Source organism: Glandiceps talaboti, chromosome 14, assembly GCF_964340395.1.
Source record: "Glandiceps talaboti chromosome 14, keGlaTala1.1, whole genome shotgun sequence".
Classification (NCBI taxonomy): Eukaryota; Metazoa; Hemichordata; class Enteropneusta; family Spengelidae; genus Glandiceps; species Glandiceps talaboti.
The window spans coordinates 11,492,567-11,510,090 of record NC_135562.1 but is presented as its reverse complement, the minus strand read 5'-3'; the positions used below and the strand labels follow the sequence as shown (position 1 = coordinate 11,510,090).

The 17,524-nt window shown below is 35.3% G+C and overlaps 1 protein-coding gene across 1 annotated transcript; it reads left to right on the top strand.

The window, feature by feature from the left end:
* The first annotated feature begins 11,063 nt into the window (after positions 1-11,063).
* Positions 11,064-17,289, top strand: LOC144445253 (putative thiopurine S-methyltransferase). Its single transcript, XM_078134796.1, has 8 exons — positions 11,064-11,268; positions 12,523-12,615; positions 13,230-13,362; positions 13,994-14,046; positions 14,552-14,626; positions 15,251-15,336; positions 16,064-16,108; positions 17,093-17,289. The coding sequence occupies exons 1-8, from the start codon at positions 11,138-11,140 to the stop codon at positions 17,206-17,208; spliced, it is 732 nt and encodes a 243-aa protein (XP_077990922.1). The 5' UTR covers positions 11,064-11,137; the 3' UTR covers positions 17,209-17,289.
* Positions 17,290-17,524: the final 235 nt, after the last annotated feature.

The window sequence follows — 17,524 nt, the reverse complement described above, 5'->3', positions numbered from 1 at the left end:
ACCATGTCTATATTGTTCCATAAAGAAATGGAATTAATTCAATTTACTATGGGCATGAGTGTTTGCGATTACAGAAAATGGAATCAAACCATGCGCACTAGACCAAAAGACATTATTTCAATAGAATTTCCTCAGCCTTTTTTTCATGTGTGAGTGTCTAGCAGTTCAGGTTTTCTGTTGTTTTTTTTAAATGGTCTGTTATTGGTTTCTTCCTATCAGATGTATAGTCATTACAGATTTATATTGTCTTTTTAAGTTGATGTCAGTTTCCGCATCCACTATTTCTCGTGAGACTTCAAAATTTTTGCGATTTTATTTTTTATTTCTCGAATACGTAAACAAAGTTTAGGGTCGGCAGTGAAAAACTAGGTGGGGTCGGGTAACCGGAACCAAACAATTGTTTTTAGGCCCACTACTACGATCACATCATAAATGATAAAGTCTTTTAGAAGTTTGAGCTCATGGGAGCCACAATTATAACTTGACAACGTGATTGGACATTAGGTAAGACAGTCTTTAGTAGTTACAAGGGGAAAGGACTGGGGGAAATCAGGTTTCGGGCTCTTGCGTAAAAATATTATCTTCCCACGACTCTGTCTTGCTAAAAAGTGGCCCTCTCCCATCTTTCTTTCTCTAAAATATTACCCCCTTATAAAAGTAGTTCAGAACGTGACCGTGAGTTAAATGTTGTCAGAAATGTAAAAAAGACATAAGTCCCAGAATCAATGGTAAGGATTTAATCCCACCTCTGTCACCATGTTGAAAGTTTTAAAAGCATTGGTTATTTCCCCCTACCACTGCCATGTGGAGATGTGTAAAGGCACTGCATTGATAAATACGCATCCACTATTTCTCGTGAGACTTTTTTTTTCGAATACTTATAAAAGTTTAGGGTTGGCGTGAAATACTAGGTGGGGGTCGCGTAACCAGAACCAATCAACTTTTTTTTCATTTGGCCTAATAGGAATGTCATTGTAAACATTTGACTACATTTGGCTACAATGGTTCTATCATGCAAAGATGCTAGACTTTGTGGAAATTACTAAAACGGATGACCTAGCTCACAATGATGATATTTCTTTAGTTATTCTTCATCATGACAATTGGGTGTGTCTACTTCAATGGACCTGAAGTTTTTGAAATTTGAGTCAAAACATTCAAAATTTCCATTATGTTTCCCAGTCTTTTGTAAAGTATGATTGAGGAGGTATACTTTATTGTTCCCCAATATTTTTCTTCATTCAGCCAGAAAATACTCATGACCTAATAAGGGTTTGTCACTACTCATCTATAGTTACTCGTAATGACAATGCTCCTAGGATACTCATATTTCCTTGGCTAGACAAGGAAAAAATATTGGGGAATAATATCTAAGAATACTTGAGGTGAAAAAATAATAAGAATATTGAGCTAGTTCTTTATTGAATAAAAAATTTATCAAATAGAAATAAGCCCTTCGTATTTTATACACCACCTTAGTTTCTTCAAATTTGATGTATTCCAATCACTGGATATGAATCTTCTAGCCTCTACAAAAGTCTGAAGTGTCCATATTTGGGGTTATTTGTAAAAACCTGACATGATAGACAAATATTTTGTTCATATATGACTATTATATTGTTCCTGACGGATTTGTTAAGAGTTATTTTCTGTCATCAACACTACATAATGATGTATACAGATCTCATGTCTCTATCACACCTGTACAGACACAGTACCATAGAGGTGGTATACATGTCTACAAAGTTAACTTACTGAGTGAAAATTACCTACCCTTGTACCACACAATACTATTCATCATCTTGTTAAGTATAAACAGGTGTTGAAGTACATACATACAAAGTTTAGTTACTGTATAAATTATCTACCTACATTACATTGATACCATTCAATATTACTGTTACTATACAAACTAAGACTTCAACGAAATTTAGCATAACAAGTTTATTGTTGTAATAATACTGATTTGTAACTCATAATGTCGCATACATACATACATACATACATACATACACACATACATACATACATACATACATACATACATACATACATACATACACAAACACACACACACATGTGCGTCAGTCCTATACTGGAGTGGGCAAAACATTTATATCAGTTGATTGAGTAATGAGAGCAAAGAAACAAAAGGTATCAGTAATGTGAGCATTTTTTGAACATTACTCAAGTTAGGAGGTGCAACTGTTTTTTGGAAATGAAGATGAAGCTTAATGGAGGACAGAAGGCAGTGGGGAGTCAGCCGACATGTAGAGAGGGGACAGGAGAGATTAACACATATTTCTGAGCAGTATGAATATGGATTCACTGGGAGGGCATGTCGTGAAATGCTGTAGTTGGAACGGCACATACAAACAGCTTTCACTTTCCCATCTAATCATCAATATAACTAAAAACTGTTGCAACATAGTTATCAACTACTAGTATTTGAAATTTGAAATTCAGAAAATTCAATTGTTGGCCGTACCTGCCTTGTACAAGATGACAGCGTACCAAATTGAATTTGTTATTACAATGACTTGATCACGTCATGTCAGGTGATTTAATTGTATTAATGGCTGAAAAAGTTCCAAAGTACAACTTGCAAGAATGCTGAAACAACAACTACGGCCATTTTGCACTCAACACCCTGTTTTGTTGTCAGGTATTTCACTACAGTGCTTGCTTTGATGCTCTTAACATATATGAATATATATCAATTTATCTCGATAATTATAATATACTAATAAAAAACACCAAGATAAGAACAAGTGACTGACGTCAGTCTATTAGTTTCAAACATCTGACTTCCAACCAGTCATTTAATTAAATGTTCTCAAATCAAGGACTGTATGTGTATACATCTGTAATTATCGGTCATTGAGATGAAAGCATATCGTGAATAATGACGACCCACAAGCGACTGTGTTGTAGAATCTCATACACTGTAGTTGTCTGCCAAAAAGTAGACAGTTGCTAAGGAAGTCACAATTCAAAAAATCAGACCTTGTGAATAACTTTTTCAGAAATACCCTTAATTTTGCAATCAAATCGTATCTTACAACATGTCAAACATAACTCTGAGTTTCAAAATTGTGATTTTTACCTTGATGTGCACCAATAGGGCGTATTTTGTGGTCATTGCTCTTTACCGACGTCTCCTCTGTTGCGGGCTATAGTGATAAAATGTCCAATTTTAGAATTGATAATAATTTACTAAATGGTTATTATCTAACTTTTGGTCTGAGGCCCATCCCATCTCAAAGTTCGATACTTTGTAACTGAGGTAACTGGGATATGGTGAATGATGTATAGGTTATAAATCATCTTAGAAACATGCACATTGGTCCATGCACGTCTAAGTTGGAGTATTTTTTTCATACACAATCACCTTAGGCCAGAGCCAACCTGACCACCATCCTGACCCTAGGTGACCTTCTCCAAATGATTGATTTAGTTTCACTGCCACTTACTGAGCTTTAAAGGAGAAAAGAATGGCAAACATTGCATGGCGGAACATCATATTGGCTATGATATTTTGTTGGCTAGTTGTGAGTGCAGGGATTATATTATTAATAAAGTTTGAGTTTGAAGGTAAGTCATCGTAATAAATCTCTAAAACTCACATTATCTACATTTATTAGGTAAGCCGTGCTACTAAATCGCTCGATTATAATTAGTCCTGAATGGTTTCACGAATTTAAATTACGATCCAACTTGGTATTTTGGCACGTTCTCGATCTGATTAAAATCTGATGTGGTGAAAACGGTTGGATTTCATTATTTACCTCAATTTCCTACATTTATTGTCGTTTTGTTTGTTTGTTTGTTTGTTTGTTTTAGGAGTGATCGCTGCATTCCAAGGGCAAGTAAGGAAGGCAATCACTCCTGGAACAACAAAACGAAAAAAAAACTTCAATCAATGAAGGAAAATATTGAGGTAAATAATGACATCAAGTCGTTTTCACCACATCAGATTTTAGTCAGGTCTAGCACGTTCTGATACTATTGTTTCTTCAGTTAATAATTTCGCATTGTGTGGTTCCGATTACATTCGATTTTAGAACAGGTGGAGTAGGTAATTTTTTTATTCTTTTAAAATGAAATCATGCATGACTCTCCAGAACCCAAAATACCTTTATTTTTTGGAGTGGCATTCCCTTTGATGTACAGTAACCAAATACGGTTGCGGTACTCGTGTTACGATTAGTTACATTGTATTAGAAAGTGGGTATAAATTCGAATAGTTTGGCAATTTTGGCTAAAGGTCAAACAATCTTATGTACAATATTATGATGGAATGATTCCCCGGGATGATTCCATTGTAACTATTTTGTAAATGTATAAATGTCAATTAAAACTATCCAGTATCACTTCGTCAAGCTAGCTTACATATACAGGAGTATTACATGGAAACTCAAAATTATGAAATTGAACAAACATAACGGATTTATGATGGGTGACAGTTTATACAAAGTACGATTAAGACATGACTTGGTTTTGTATTATTTCAGAAATTTTTGTTCTGTAAATGTATAATGGGAATTTAAAGATACCTAGTAATCCTTTGGAACGTTAACTGGGAACTGGGTTTTTGGGGATGAGATTCTGGAATATCAATCTCAGTCTGAATTAATTCCACAGACAATTGACCAAGAATGATCCCGTTGTGAAACAGTCTGAGTAGCGTACGGGTTTGCGTGGTGTGCAACGACTTTTGTTTCCCCATTATGACCCAGTCCATCTCTACTCGATGTCCCTCATGGATCTGTCAATGGGGAGGGGGGGTGTTTCACCTCTCTTGGATCACCATTCACCAGGAAGTAAATGCCCTAATTCACCATTCACCAGTATCTCCAGATATCAATTCTTGTTCACCAGATATTAATGTAATTCACCATTAATCAGTAAAGGCTGTGTAAATTCACTGCAGTATCATCAAACATACAGTTTTGTCATAGTTTGAATAGCCTTAGAATGTTAACATTTCGTATAGTGTATGAGTTTGGAATGTAGACCAGAGACATGTACACATGAGTTAGGGACTGGTCAGTTTCTCTGGCACGGGGGTGGATTTCTCTATCGTGTAGACAAAAAGTCACTGACCCCCCCTGCAATACCAAAAAGGACAGATCCCTTATTTCTAAATGAAAAATGGTGGCACACTGTCATCTAGTCTCGCTGCCAGACTCGTGACTATCATCCCTAAGCTTTGTAAGCCGAGCGGCGTCGCCGCGAGAAATGTGGGACTACAGCTTTATAAGCCGAGCGGCGAAGACTCGAGAAAGAGAGTAAAGTCCCTCACTTTTCACGGCTTCGCCGCGCTCGGCTTATAACGCTTATGGACTATAGTCACGAGTCTGGCAGCGAGACTACCTGTCATAGAATAGTGGTTAGATTTTTGTATAATCAAAGTCGAACTTCAGTTAATGAAACGGAAACATTGCAGTTGAAACCAAAGAGGTGTAATCCTGTTATTTAAAGGAATTTATAAGTTGCCAGATACAAATATTGAACTGAGAACCAAAGACAACATAGTAAATGGGGTGTAGGTTACATTAGTCTATTGTTTAGTAAATGGATACAGGTGTGCCAACATATAAATCCTTTTACACTTGGCCAGTAGCTTATTATGATACCAAACAGAGCATTAATTCACTAGTGGATTTGCATAATCCCATATCGTTGGCCAATAGTGATTCACTGTAGGTTCATGTGACTGCTTTTATCCAATGACGTGTAGAGGGCTGGAGTACAGATGAATGCCTTGCCTATTTGACTTTGAAAATGAGGGAATAGGTCAAAGTGTCATTAGAAAGCTCTCCATTGATAACAGGGATGTAGAGTCTATCAACCACGTTTTCGATGTTACTTGGCAAAATGTGAATTTTCATTTATGGCCAAATTACCTTGAAGGTCAAGGTCAGTGTCATTTGCCAGTTTGTCGACATTCACAGATAATATGGGTGTAGAAACTAATACATAGTCTTTATATGTACTAAGCTTCCGATGCTACTAGGCAAAATGTTAATTTTTGTGACAAAAATGGTCGCCATTTGGATGTTTTTGGAAGAATCAAGAAATGAAGTGACGTGCATATGCACAGGATCGCTATAGTATTAGATATTTACCATGTTTTCTTGACATTGGCCTGTGTGTATTATGATAGAGGTGGGCATGGACGGATGCACATATATCCAGGGGTCGAAATAATAAAAAAAAATGTGCTTGTCCACAAAAAGTACTTGCCTAAATCAAAATGTGCTTGCCCATTCAAAATAGTGGGGTACTTTTTGTGGCTTACAAATGCACTGTTGTGATTGATTGGGCTTTCTTCTTTTCTTTATTGTCAAAAAATGTCACTCTGCAAGTTTCTGTGGGTACTGAAACGTTTTCTCCACAATAAACAGGTGTCCTAAATAATATTAATTTTCATGGCCTAATTAATATTCATACTATAGCATAGCATACAATTTTTTGTTCACTTGTAAAAAGTAGTTGTTAAAATAATTTTTTGAGCACTTTCATAAGCTATCAATATAAAAATTAACATTTATTTCAACACTGATGTAAAATCTTTCTTTCTAAGTATTTCCTTTTGCACCATGTCAATACATTTTCTTTCCTTCCTCATTCACACCAACTATTTTTCTCCCAGTATGATTTGTTTATATTTTCCTAGTAGTATTTTCAAATAAAATGACTTGTAAAATTTGCAGTTGATTCAAACACCCAAAACCTGAAAAATCATGCTGTAATTTACTATTGATGAACAATATTCAATGAGTCACTGGTCATTCCAGGTATGTTTTCTTGATAGAGTAAACAAAGTATGTCAAGGACAGCTGGTCCAGATTCTTTTGAAAAGTGGTCAGTCAAGAATGACGTCTTCTCAATATTGCTACAATGTTATAATTTTCCAGACTTGTTGGCACCATGGGTTGTACAATGCATCCAAAATCCTATCAGATATGTGCCGTGTCTGATAAGTACAGCATGAACACAGGCAAAAACACATCCCTGATCAATAATCATAAGAAATTCTCCTTGCCCCTTGGGACAAGTACTTTTTCAAAACAACTTCCCAAGCCTTGAAATCACTTGCCGAGGCAAGTAAAAGGCCATTATTGCGACCCCTGATGACCCTAGGGAGTAAGGTATTTAAATTATTGAAGTAAAGTGACATGCACATGTCACCTACAGTACACAAAATGTATGCCAGGACTGATTGAACTTGAATTATGCAGATCAAGAATAGGACTGATAACAGATAGTCATTCCTATAGTCCTCTCCTGGCTCTATCTAGTGGGAATCAATACAAATGGAAACTGTGACAATAGTATAATAATGCTTTATTGAATTCTATAAAAATGTATCACCTTTCAAAAAATATAACAGTTGAAACATTTTCATGATATTAATAATTAAAGTATTCTATGACATACATGTGCATATCCATTTTCATCATGATGCGATCCAATATGGCCGCCTAGCAGCCATTTTTTGTGAATTTTCCATGTCCAAAGCCATAACTCAGACATGCTTGAACAGATCTCATTCAAAGTTGGTATTAGGACAGTGTTCTATGACATACATGTGCATATTCATTGTTGTTGTGATACGATCCAATATGGCCGCCTGGCAGCCATTTTGTTTGCGAATTTTCCATGTCCAAAGCCATAACTCAGACATGCTTGAACAGATCTCATTCAGAGTTGGGATTAGGACAGTGGTCTATGACATACATGTGCATATTCATTGTTGTTGTGATACGATCCAATATGGCCGCCTGGCAGCCATTTTGTTTGCGATTTTTCTATGTCCAAAGCCATAACTCAGACATGCTTGAACAGATCTCATTCAAAGTTGGTATTAGGACAGTGTTCTATGACATACATGTGCATATCCATTTTCATCGTGATACGATCCCCCATACCCGACCCATCCTTTATTGTTGTAGGCATGTTCCATGTCCAACAAGCAGACACAACATATCTAAGTCTGTTTGATTTAGGTTCACAAGTGTTGTTGCATGATCAGAGTAGTGATAATTCCTTCAAACCCAATCATAGCGGGTAATATGTCATTCTCAATGACTTGTTTAAAGGGGAATGCCACTCCAAGAAGTAATGGTAGTTTCATAAACTTTGGGTTCTTGAGAGTCATTTTAATATGTTATAAATTTCACTCGATAAGCATTTTTCGTCTTGTGTTGCAGCAGCGAAAGTTTAACCAAGATCACATGATTGACAACTGTTGTTGCTAGGCGTATTTACATAAGATCTGCAATGAGACGCAAAATCCCTGATTGCCAAGAACCACTAAATGAAACTCTTTTTCACCTCTGTTGTTCTTTCAGTGTTGCACTGTTGCCTCATGGGTCTTAGTAGACATGAATATGTATTAGTTGAGCAATGCATATTCATAACTTTATCTGAAGGTAATAAGCACTTAGGACTCATGAATATGCATTGTTCATCTGATATATAGTGATGTCTGTTAGACCCATGAGGCAGTGGGGCACCACTGTTATTGATCGGTACTCTCTGTTGAAAATTTACAGGAAATTATTCAACTTGAAAGGGAAATTTTCCTATTTGGTGAAAAATTTCCAAAAAATATTACATCTGTGGTAAATATAGGCAAATTATGGCGTTAATTATCTGACTGCAGTTGTGTTTAATTATTTGTCGCATATTAAAGGGACATGAAAGGAACATTAATGTCAAAAACATGATTGTTGACCAAATAGTACAACAGGGACTGATAACATTGCTAAAACAATTGCTAAAATATCTCCAATATTACAAACATTTGTATTCTTTTCTATTCAGGAGACAGATGCAGTGTGGAAAAAATTGCTGAAAATGATGGATTGAGGGAGTTCTGGAGAAAAAAGGGACACAAGTATTGGACAGATCTACTATTTCTTATCACTCTTAAGAGTTAAATCTTCATCACCAGGTGTGCTAAGGGGAATTGCTAGTGATTGGGTGATTATTAACCAATCAGAACACAGTACAGGTGTAATGTCAGAAAATTGTTGAATATGATTAATTGAGACAATTCTGAGAAAGAACAGACACAAATATTGGACAGAACTACTATTTTTATCAATTTTAAGAGTTAACTCTTCACCAGGTGTGCTAAGGGGAATTGCTAGTGATTGGATGATTATTATCCAATCAGAACACAGTACAGGTGCAATGTCAGAAAATTGTTGAATATGATTAATTGAGACAATTCTGAGAATGAACAGACACAAATATTGGACAGAACTACTATTTTTATCAATCTTAAGAGTTAACTCTTCACCAGGTGTGCTAAGGGGAATTGCTAGTGATTAGATGATTATTAACCAATCAGAACACAGTACAGGTGTAATGTAAGAAAATTGTTGAATATGGTTAATTGAGACAATTCTGAGAATGAACAGACACAAATATTGGACAGAACTACTATTTTTATCAATCTTAAGAGTTAACTCTTCACCAGGTGTGCTAAGGGGAATTGCTAGTGATTAGATGATTATTAACCAATCAGAACACAGTACAGGTGTAATGTAAGAAAATTGTTGAATATGGTTAATTGAGACAATTCTGAGAATGAACAGACACAAATATTGGACAGAACTACTATTTTTATCAATCTTAAGAGTTAACTCTTCACCAGGTGTGCTAAGGGGAATTGCTAGTGATTGGATGATTATTAACCAATCAGAACACAGTACAGGTGCAATGTCAGAAAATTGTTGAATATGATTAATTGAGACAATTCTGAGAATGAACAGACACAAATATTGGACAGAACTACTATTTTTATCAATATTAAGAGTTAACTCTTCACCAGGTGTGCTAAGGGGAATTGCTAGTGATTGGATGATTATTAACCAATCAGAACACATTACAGGTGCAATGTCAGAAAATTGTTGAATATGATTAATTGAGACAATTCTGAGAATGAACAGACACAAATATTGGACAGAACTACTATTTTTATCAATTTTAAGAGTTAACTCTTCACCAGGTGTGCTAAGGGGAATTGCTAGTGATTGGATGATTATTATCCAATCAGAACACAGTATGCAAAATGTAAATATGTACACATGTATTTGTTAACATCCATGACTTAATTCAACCAAACCTGGCACAATTGTCAAAATACTATAGAGTATGTATGCACATAAGTTGATATTGCAACCTTGACCATTTTGGCAAAATGGTGACCAAATGTGTGGTAAAAATACACGTTTTGTTCCTTATCTCCAAACATGTTATACATACGAACACCATTCAAGTGTTTACCTCCACATATCAATACTTAAAGCTCAAGCTCTGTAATGAGACCTTGACAAGTAAGATTGTCAAGGTCAAATAGCTAATACACGTGTATTACCATTTAGTCGGATCAGTAGATGTTCACACTCACGGTATAATGCGTTAATTTGGGCAAATAGTGAGTTTGTTCTAGCATGGGTGGGTTATATAATGCGTTAATTTGGGCAAATAGTGAGTTTGTTCTAGCATGGGTGGGTTATACTTCCATGGTTCTAGAAAGCTACTAATTAATGCAAAGCTCATAAACTCAGATAAGACATTGATATCAGGCAGGAAATAGAAGAAAAAAACAGTGATTAAACTTTATTTGAAATATACAGAAAAAAATATTAGAAATCCGGAAAATCGCGAGTACAAAATTGATCATTTGTCCTTTACCCTGTGGCTAGACCTTAGCTTTCTTCTTCAAGAGCAAATAGCAAATTGTTTAATAGCTTTGGAAGTTTCAGATGTATGTATATGTATGTATGTATGTATGTATGTATGTATGTAAGTATGTATGTATGTATGTATGTACGCCTACACTGCTTACAAGCAGTGGTGACTGACATGAACATTGTACAATGGGTTAGACTAGTCACGAGCTCTTGTTTGTTTATGTATATGTTTAGCGCCAAGGGCAAAGCAGGGCAAAGTACAGTATTCTTTGTTTATTTAGAGCAGTGGAATTTCTTTAGAATTCACGACTACAAACCATCCCTGCTGAGTGTGAGGCCACGCTTTTCTGTACAAAGACAATTTTCTCTGTCGTTGTTTTCAAACTTAAGGAATTGTTGACTGTGGTGCAAACTTAAAAACTATGATGTCGGAAGAGAAACTCAAAGATACTGCACTCCTACAAGAACAAGAGGCCGACGTATTAGATCCCGATCTGTGGGATGAAAGGTGGCGAAAGGGAAGAACCGGATTCCATTTGCAAAATGTGCACAAGTAAGCAATGTTTTCAAATTTACATTAGCAAGGAATCCGTACCATGGCCAAGTGCAGCATCTTAGACAGGAATCCCCCACTCCAGGGGAGGGGGAGGTAAGTACTTCCATAGTATGAGGTCAGCTTTGGGTTCATATATCCTGCATATGTTGTAGTCCTACATTTTCAAGCATCAAGTTATGTACGTTTGACCCACCTTTTTGTAAATCGTATACATGTACGACCTTTGACCTAATGGCCCATAATTTTGACGACGTATTTTCCAGGCTTCAGGTGTTCAAAATTTCCGGGCTGTTGTGCCCACACAGTCATAACCTGATGCATATGTACTGAATCACATGTATTCTTAAAGATGTTTATATGTTATTCCACAATGTTTTTCTTCGTTCGGCCATATAGACCCTACACGAAGGGTCTATAGTTCAGCCAGCAAGGAAAATACTCATGACCTAAAGGTTTTTTTTGTCACAGTCACTTGTGAACTAATATTTCATTCCAGGATGGTGATATTCTAGTCTAGGATGATCATAATACAAAGTAATGTGGGATATTAATATAATAGTATGACCATTTTGCATAGCAATTCTTGTTGTATGGAAACATTGTTAGTACTGATTTGTAATAACATGTACTCAACTTTCAAAACACTCTTATTTATCCCATAAGATATCTCATTACTTTTTTGTTAGATCCATATATTATTTGTTCCCATGCCAACAGATGTAGCCTAGCGATGCCAAGGAAGGGATACATGGTAAAGTGTCAAATCCTATTAATGCAGGTTTCTTTGTTAGTTCTAGGACTTCATCTCTATGGTATCAGTCTCAGCTTGTGCCCTTATAAGAAAACGAAATATGCAGCCGGTGTACACTTATGCAAGCATATATGAATTAATGACACTATAAATCAAAGATGTGGAAAAATATACGTTAGCAACTACGTTGTTGGGTTTACCTTCTCTAGTATTTTTGTGTGATCATTCATATTTTTTTTTAAATCACCAATGGTATCCAACGATAAAATGAGTTGTATTTCTCGTCCCCACGCACGTTATGTAAGATCATGCATGTCGGAGCTTTTTCGTATTTTCATATTTTTACAAAATTCTGATGCAGGCCACACTCACCAAAACAAATGATATTACAAAGACTAAGAGATTGTGATAACTATGATGTCATTTCCTGCTTGGTTTTCCCACAAACCCTTGCAATAAATCCCCAGAATGACTGAACTGTGATATTTTCATTCTTGCAGACTACTAATATCATATTTAGACGTACTCACAAATGGAAGAAAGGGGATCAAGATATTTTTTCCTTTGTGTGGAAAAACTATGGATATGAAATGGTGAGTAAGTTATGGCATTTAAATTTCAGAATAATATTACTTGTTTATAATTACTTCAAAATGCTACAGAGATGGTGGTATTTGGTCCTCCTTGTGCAAATCCAATTCTACAATCAGGATTTTTTGACAATTTTCTATAAAGAATTTTGTAACATTTGGTACAAAGAAATGTATAATGCAAAGAAATTGCAATATGGTTATTAAATGAGAACAAACACATACTGTAACCTAAATATTTTCATTACGACAAAATCTTGTGATTTTACAGTCTTCAGCAAGTTCTCAAAGACCATTTTTTTCTAATTACCAGACTGGTACATTGTGTTCATATACAAGAAGGCATTTTAGTCACTACTTATTGTTTGCGTTTTGTAATCCAGCGAAATTAACGAAAATAAGTCTTTAGTGGAAATTTCCAGGTGTACAGTATATACATAATTATGAAAAAAATTCTGGTTTGAAAATTAAAGTAAATCTTACCTGTAGAAAATGGCTGACACAATATTGTTGTCTGACGTCACACATTCATATATGAATATCAATATTTATTTATTTATTTATTTATTTACAAATACACCAAACTTTTACATTCTTGTTGTTTGTGGTGTACAAAGGCTAGCAGACCAAGGTTATTACGTCACTGGTTTAGAGTACTCCAAACTTGCCATTGAAACATTCTTTGAAGAGAATTGTATGGAATATAGTAAACAGTGTGTTGACAACATAAAGGATTGTGTCCTATATAAGGTATGAAAGTCATGTCTTCACTTGCTAATATACATCACCATTCACTGACCTGTAGAGTTCAGTTGCTGTTTGTCAAATCTGGACATACGATATTAAAGAGAAAATATAAGAGCAACTCGAGTTCAACTTGTTCAGACGAGATAGTTAGTTAGTTAGTTAGTTAGTTAGTTAGTTAGTTAGTTAGTTAGTTAGTTAGTTAGTTAGTTAGTTAGTTAGTTAGTTAGTTAGTTAGTTAGTTAGTTAGTTAGTTAGTTAGTTAGTTAGTTAGTTAGTTAGTTAGTTAGTTAGTTAGTGGGTGGGTGGGTGGGTTGGTGGGTGGGTTAGTAGTTAGTATAGTTAGCTAGCTAGAAATCTTGCTAGTTAGTTTGTATGTTAGTTAGTAAATTAGTTAGCTAGCTAGTCATATAGTTAATTAGCTAGCTAGTCAGTCAGTTAGTCAGTCAGTCAGTCAGTCAGTCAGTCAGTCAGTCAGTCAGTCAGTTAGTTAGTTAGTTAGTTAGTTAGTTAGTTATTAGTTAGTTAATTAGTTGAACACCTGTTTCTTCAAAATTTCAATTTCAAATTAAGATTATATATATTTTAGTAAATTTGACAAACTGATCAACAACTTACTATTTTTTATAAATTACAGAGTGAAGATGGGTTTATCACAATCTACCAGTGTGATTTCTTCAATATTTCAGGGTATGTATGAATGACAGAATAGACGTAACAAAAAACCTAAAACGTAAACGTATTATTACATCTGAGTTTGTTTTGAAACCCATCTAAAAATCAAAGTTGCCAATACCCCCTTTATATTTACATGTCTTCCAAATTGGTAATTTTTTCTGGAATATTCATTAGTGTGAAGAATTGTAAAGAAAATATGTAAATTTAAGTAAAGAATTGTCGTAGCAAAAATCCTGTGTTTGTGTATTACTATTATATGTACTTTGTGTATTGTATTGGCGTATTTGATCAGACGGAGGGGTGACTTCATGAGGTGGAGGGTGCATGAAATGACGAATAATTGGGAAGGTATGTAATAGGTGTATTTGATCAGATGGAAGGGTTAGTGGATTGCCGAGTATTAATGTGTGTATATACTAGGTTATTTGATCATGTGGAACGGTGTGTTAATTGAAAAGTATTTGGGTAAATGTAGGTGTTTCTATACTTGATTTATGCACATAATTTTGATATGTAGGGCTCTCATTGGTCAGTTTGATGCCATTTGGGACAGAGCAGCTTTTGTAGCCATTATGACCAAAGAAAGGCAGAAGTAAGTAAAAGTCCCATTTTTAGCAAACTCACTAACCTTGCAAAATGATCACGTGACTTCATTGGTCAACTCCAAAATGTACTGCGCATGCTTGATGTCATCCTGGGAGATGTAGACAGTGCTTTACGTATAGCTATCGTTATGGTCAGAATTGTTACTCATAGTATCGTCATCGCTTCAAAGTTACATGACCTGTACAGGATGCCCGTACATCAGATATTTATCAATATTAAAGTGGCCATATGGATGAGAATTTGGTATTTATTTTGGGTTTTTTATTTGGTAAAACAGCTTCACTATGTTTTTCTACTTGGAAAAATAATGTGAAATAACATATACCAAGTCCATGTTCACATCTCAATAAACGGCAAAACATTAAACAATGTGTAAAATGTTTGTTATTGTACGTACAATAACAAACTTTTTACACTTTTTGCATCTTTTTGCAATGTATTGAGTTATGAATATGGACTTGGTATATGTTCTTTCGCATTATTTTTTCAAGTAGAAAAACATAGTGAAGCTGTTTTATCAAATAAAAATCCAAAATAAATACCAAATTCTCATCCATATGGCCACTTTAATCTTTCATCGGTACACAGTGATTTTCAAATTATTCCATAGATACAGAGACGTCGTAGTTTCGTTAATGAAACCAGATACAAGATATCTCCTGGGAACTGTGAATTATGATACAACTGTAACCACGGGTGAGTTTTGAATCTGTTTGATTGAAATTTAGACTACCTTTATTTACGTATTAAAATAAACTATATGATGTAAACGATACCCAGCGAAATATGGATTGTGCCAACCGATGACGTCATCGCCAAGCTAGCGTCAATAGCCAATCATATTGTCAGTACCGGACACACCCCCAAAAGAGGATTCTACTTGCTAGAGTGTTGACGTTTTAGATGGAACTGTAAAATGAGTAAATTAGGAATGTATGCTCCTTGAAATGAAATTCGATTTGTTCACACAAGAATTTAAAGTAAAAATCTGAAGCACTCGTAGACTTTACTTTTGGACTAGTTATTCTAAATGTTCGGTTGAATGTTAGATATTTTTCCCCTATGTATTCTTCGTTCAGCCAAGGCAAATACGAGTGGCCTAAGGGGCCTTGTCACTACGAGTCACTAGTAGTGACAAACCTTTAGATCATCGTCGTCGACGCCTCTTGGATTTTCCTGCTGAATAAAGAAAAATACTTGCAGAGAATAATATAATTATACCTCTTCAGGCATATTTATCAAAAATCGAGAAATATAATTCCGATTTGGAATATTTTGACTTATAATTCGAGCAACGAAGAACCAGTGACGTAGACGCGGCTTGTCGTGACGACATGCAGAACGACCAGGGTGTGAAATCATCATTTTCTGTTCGAAGATAATAATTTGACTTGTAAATACTATAATATATTTTATCTTGTAGCGCCACCATACTCGATTTCGAATGAAGTTGTGAAAGAATTGTACGGTAAGATGTAGATCTGCTTACAAGTTGAAATAACCTCTGACCTTTTCTTGATATAGTCATTATTCCTTGTTTTACTTTTGTTTGGTCGAATTCGTTTGTATGGTAAACATACACGTCGGTACGATGTATATCAGACCGTGACTCGTCCAGCCCCTGCTGGGAAATGAGTACGCCACCAGCGGTAAGTCCGGGTAACTGAGACTCTACTTCTTTCAGGACAAGGTGTCTTTTTCACTTCAAGCTTCCTGTCAAATATCTTGTTGACTGCTACATAACATTTCGTGTCTTGTATCACCAGTGAAACACGTATAAATAGAGATTTGTAAAATGAAGGTGACTTTATTCATCAAGAGTTGGTTTTTTTTCATAAATAGGTATACATTTTATTAAAATCGCGTCTTCTTTTTTTCATATTAATTAATCGGGGCAATCAGAATTTGAAAATTATATTCTATTCTATTCAAACCTTGGTGATGAACTAAACTGTAAAGCAGTTGCATAATTTATGTTAAAGTCTTTCAGTATATCAAACCATTTAAATACATTCTTGAGTATAGAAACTGCTTTTGAAGTGAAAACTTTTCAAACCTAAGTGCTAAGGCAAAAAAATGAATTATTTCTGGTCAGCGCGCGCAATACTTAAATACCCTCATGTCGTTTTTTATTCGTGTTTGTCCAGCCCATGCAGTCTGCAAATCTGGGGGAAACATGGAAAATAACCCCCCCCCCCCCTCAGTACTAGTGAAGACAACTGCAGAGCCAATGGTGAACAAGCAACTGACATCTGCCCCACATACACACTTGCTGTAAAGTACTAAATAAAACGAACAGTAACTGTCATAAATAGTAGATTGAGTGACAGGTTTGATGAGAATCGTAAAAATTAAAAGTAACATCACTTTAGACAGAATGCCCTGACCAGAAATAATTCTTTTTGTGGCCTAAGAAGAATTGTATATCAATATTCGTTATTTCCTTTTACAGGAGACAGATGCAATATTGAAACAATAACTGAACATGATGGACTAAGTGAATTCTGGATAAAGAAGGGACACAAGTATTGGACGGAAATCCTACATTCTATCACTCTCAAGAGTTAGCTATTTACCAGATGTTCTAGGGTGAATTGCGTCAGTTCAGTTTAGTTTAAATTAGTTTAGTTTAGTTTAGTTTAGTTTAGGTCAGTTTAGGTCAGTTCGGTTCGGTTCAGTAAAACAACAAGGTCGACAGAACAGATATACAAATAAAAACTGGTGTAAATTGTTGAATTACTTGGATAACCCACAACGTCAAAGACTTGTTTCCAATGGGGTCCATACAGTGATTCAAGATAGTGGCGTGATGGAATTGATATTGGATACTTATCAGCCAATCATCAGAATACATTTCATAACCAAGGCTACAAAATTGCAATTG

Coding starts and splice junctions, on each gene's coding strand:
- LOC144445253 (XM_078134796.1), top strand. CDS start 11,138: ATGATGTCGGAAGAGAAACTCAAAGATACTGCACTCCTACAAGAACAA. Junction 14,047..14,551: donor GATTTCTTCAATATTTCAGG/GTATGTATGAAT, acceptor TTTGATATGTAG/GGCTCTCATTGGTCAGTTTG. Junction 16,109..17,092: donor AGTTGTGAAAGAATTGTACG/GTAAGATGTAGA, acceptor TTCCTTTTACAG/GAGACAGATGCAATATTGAA.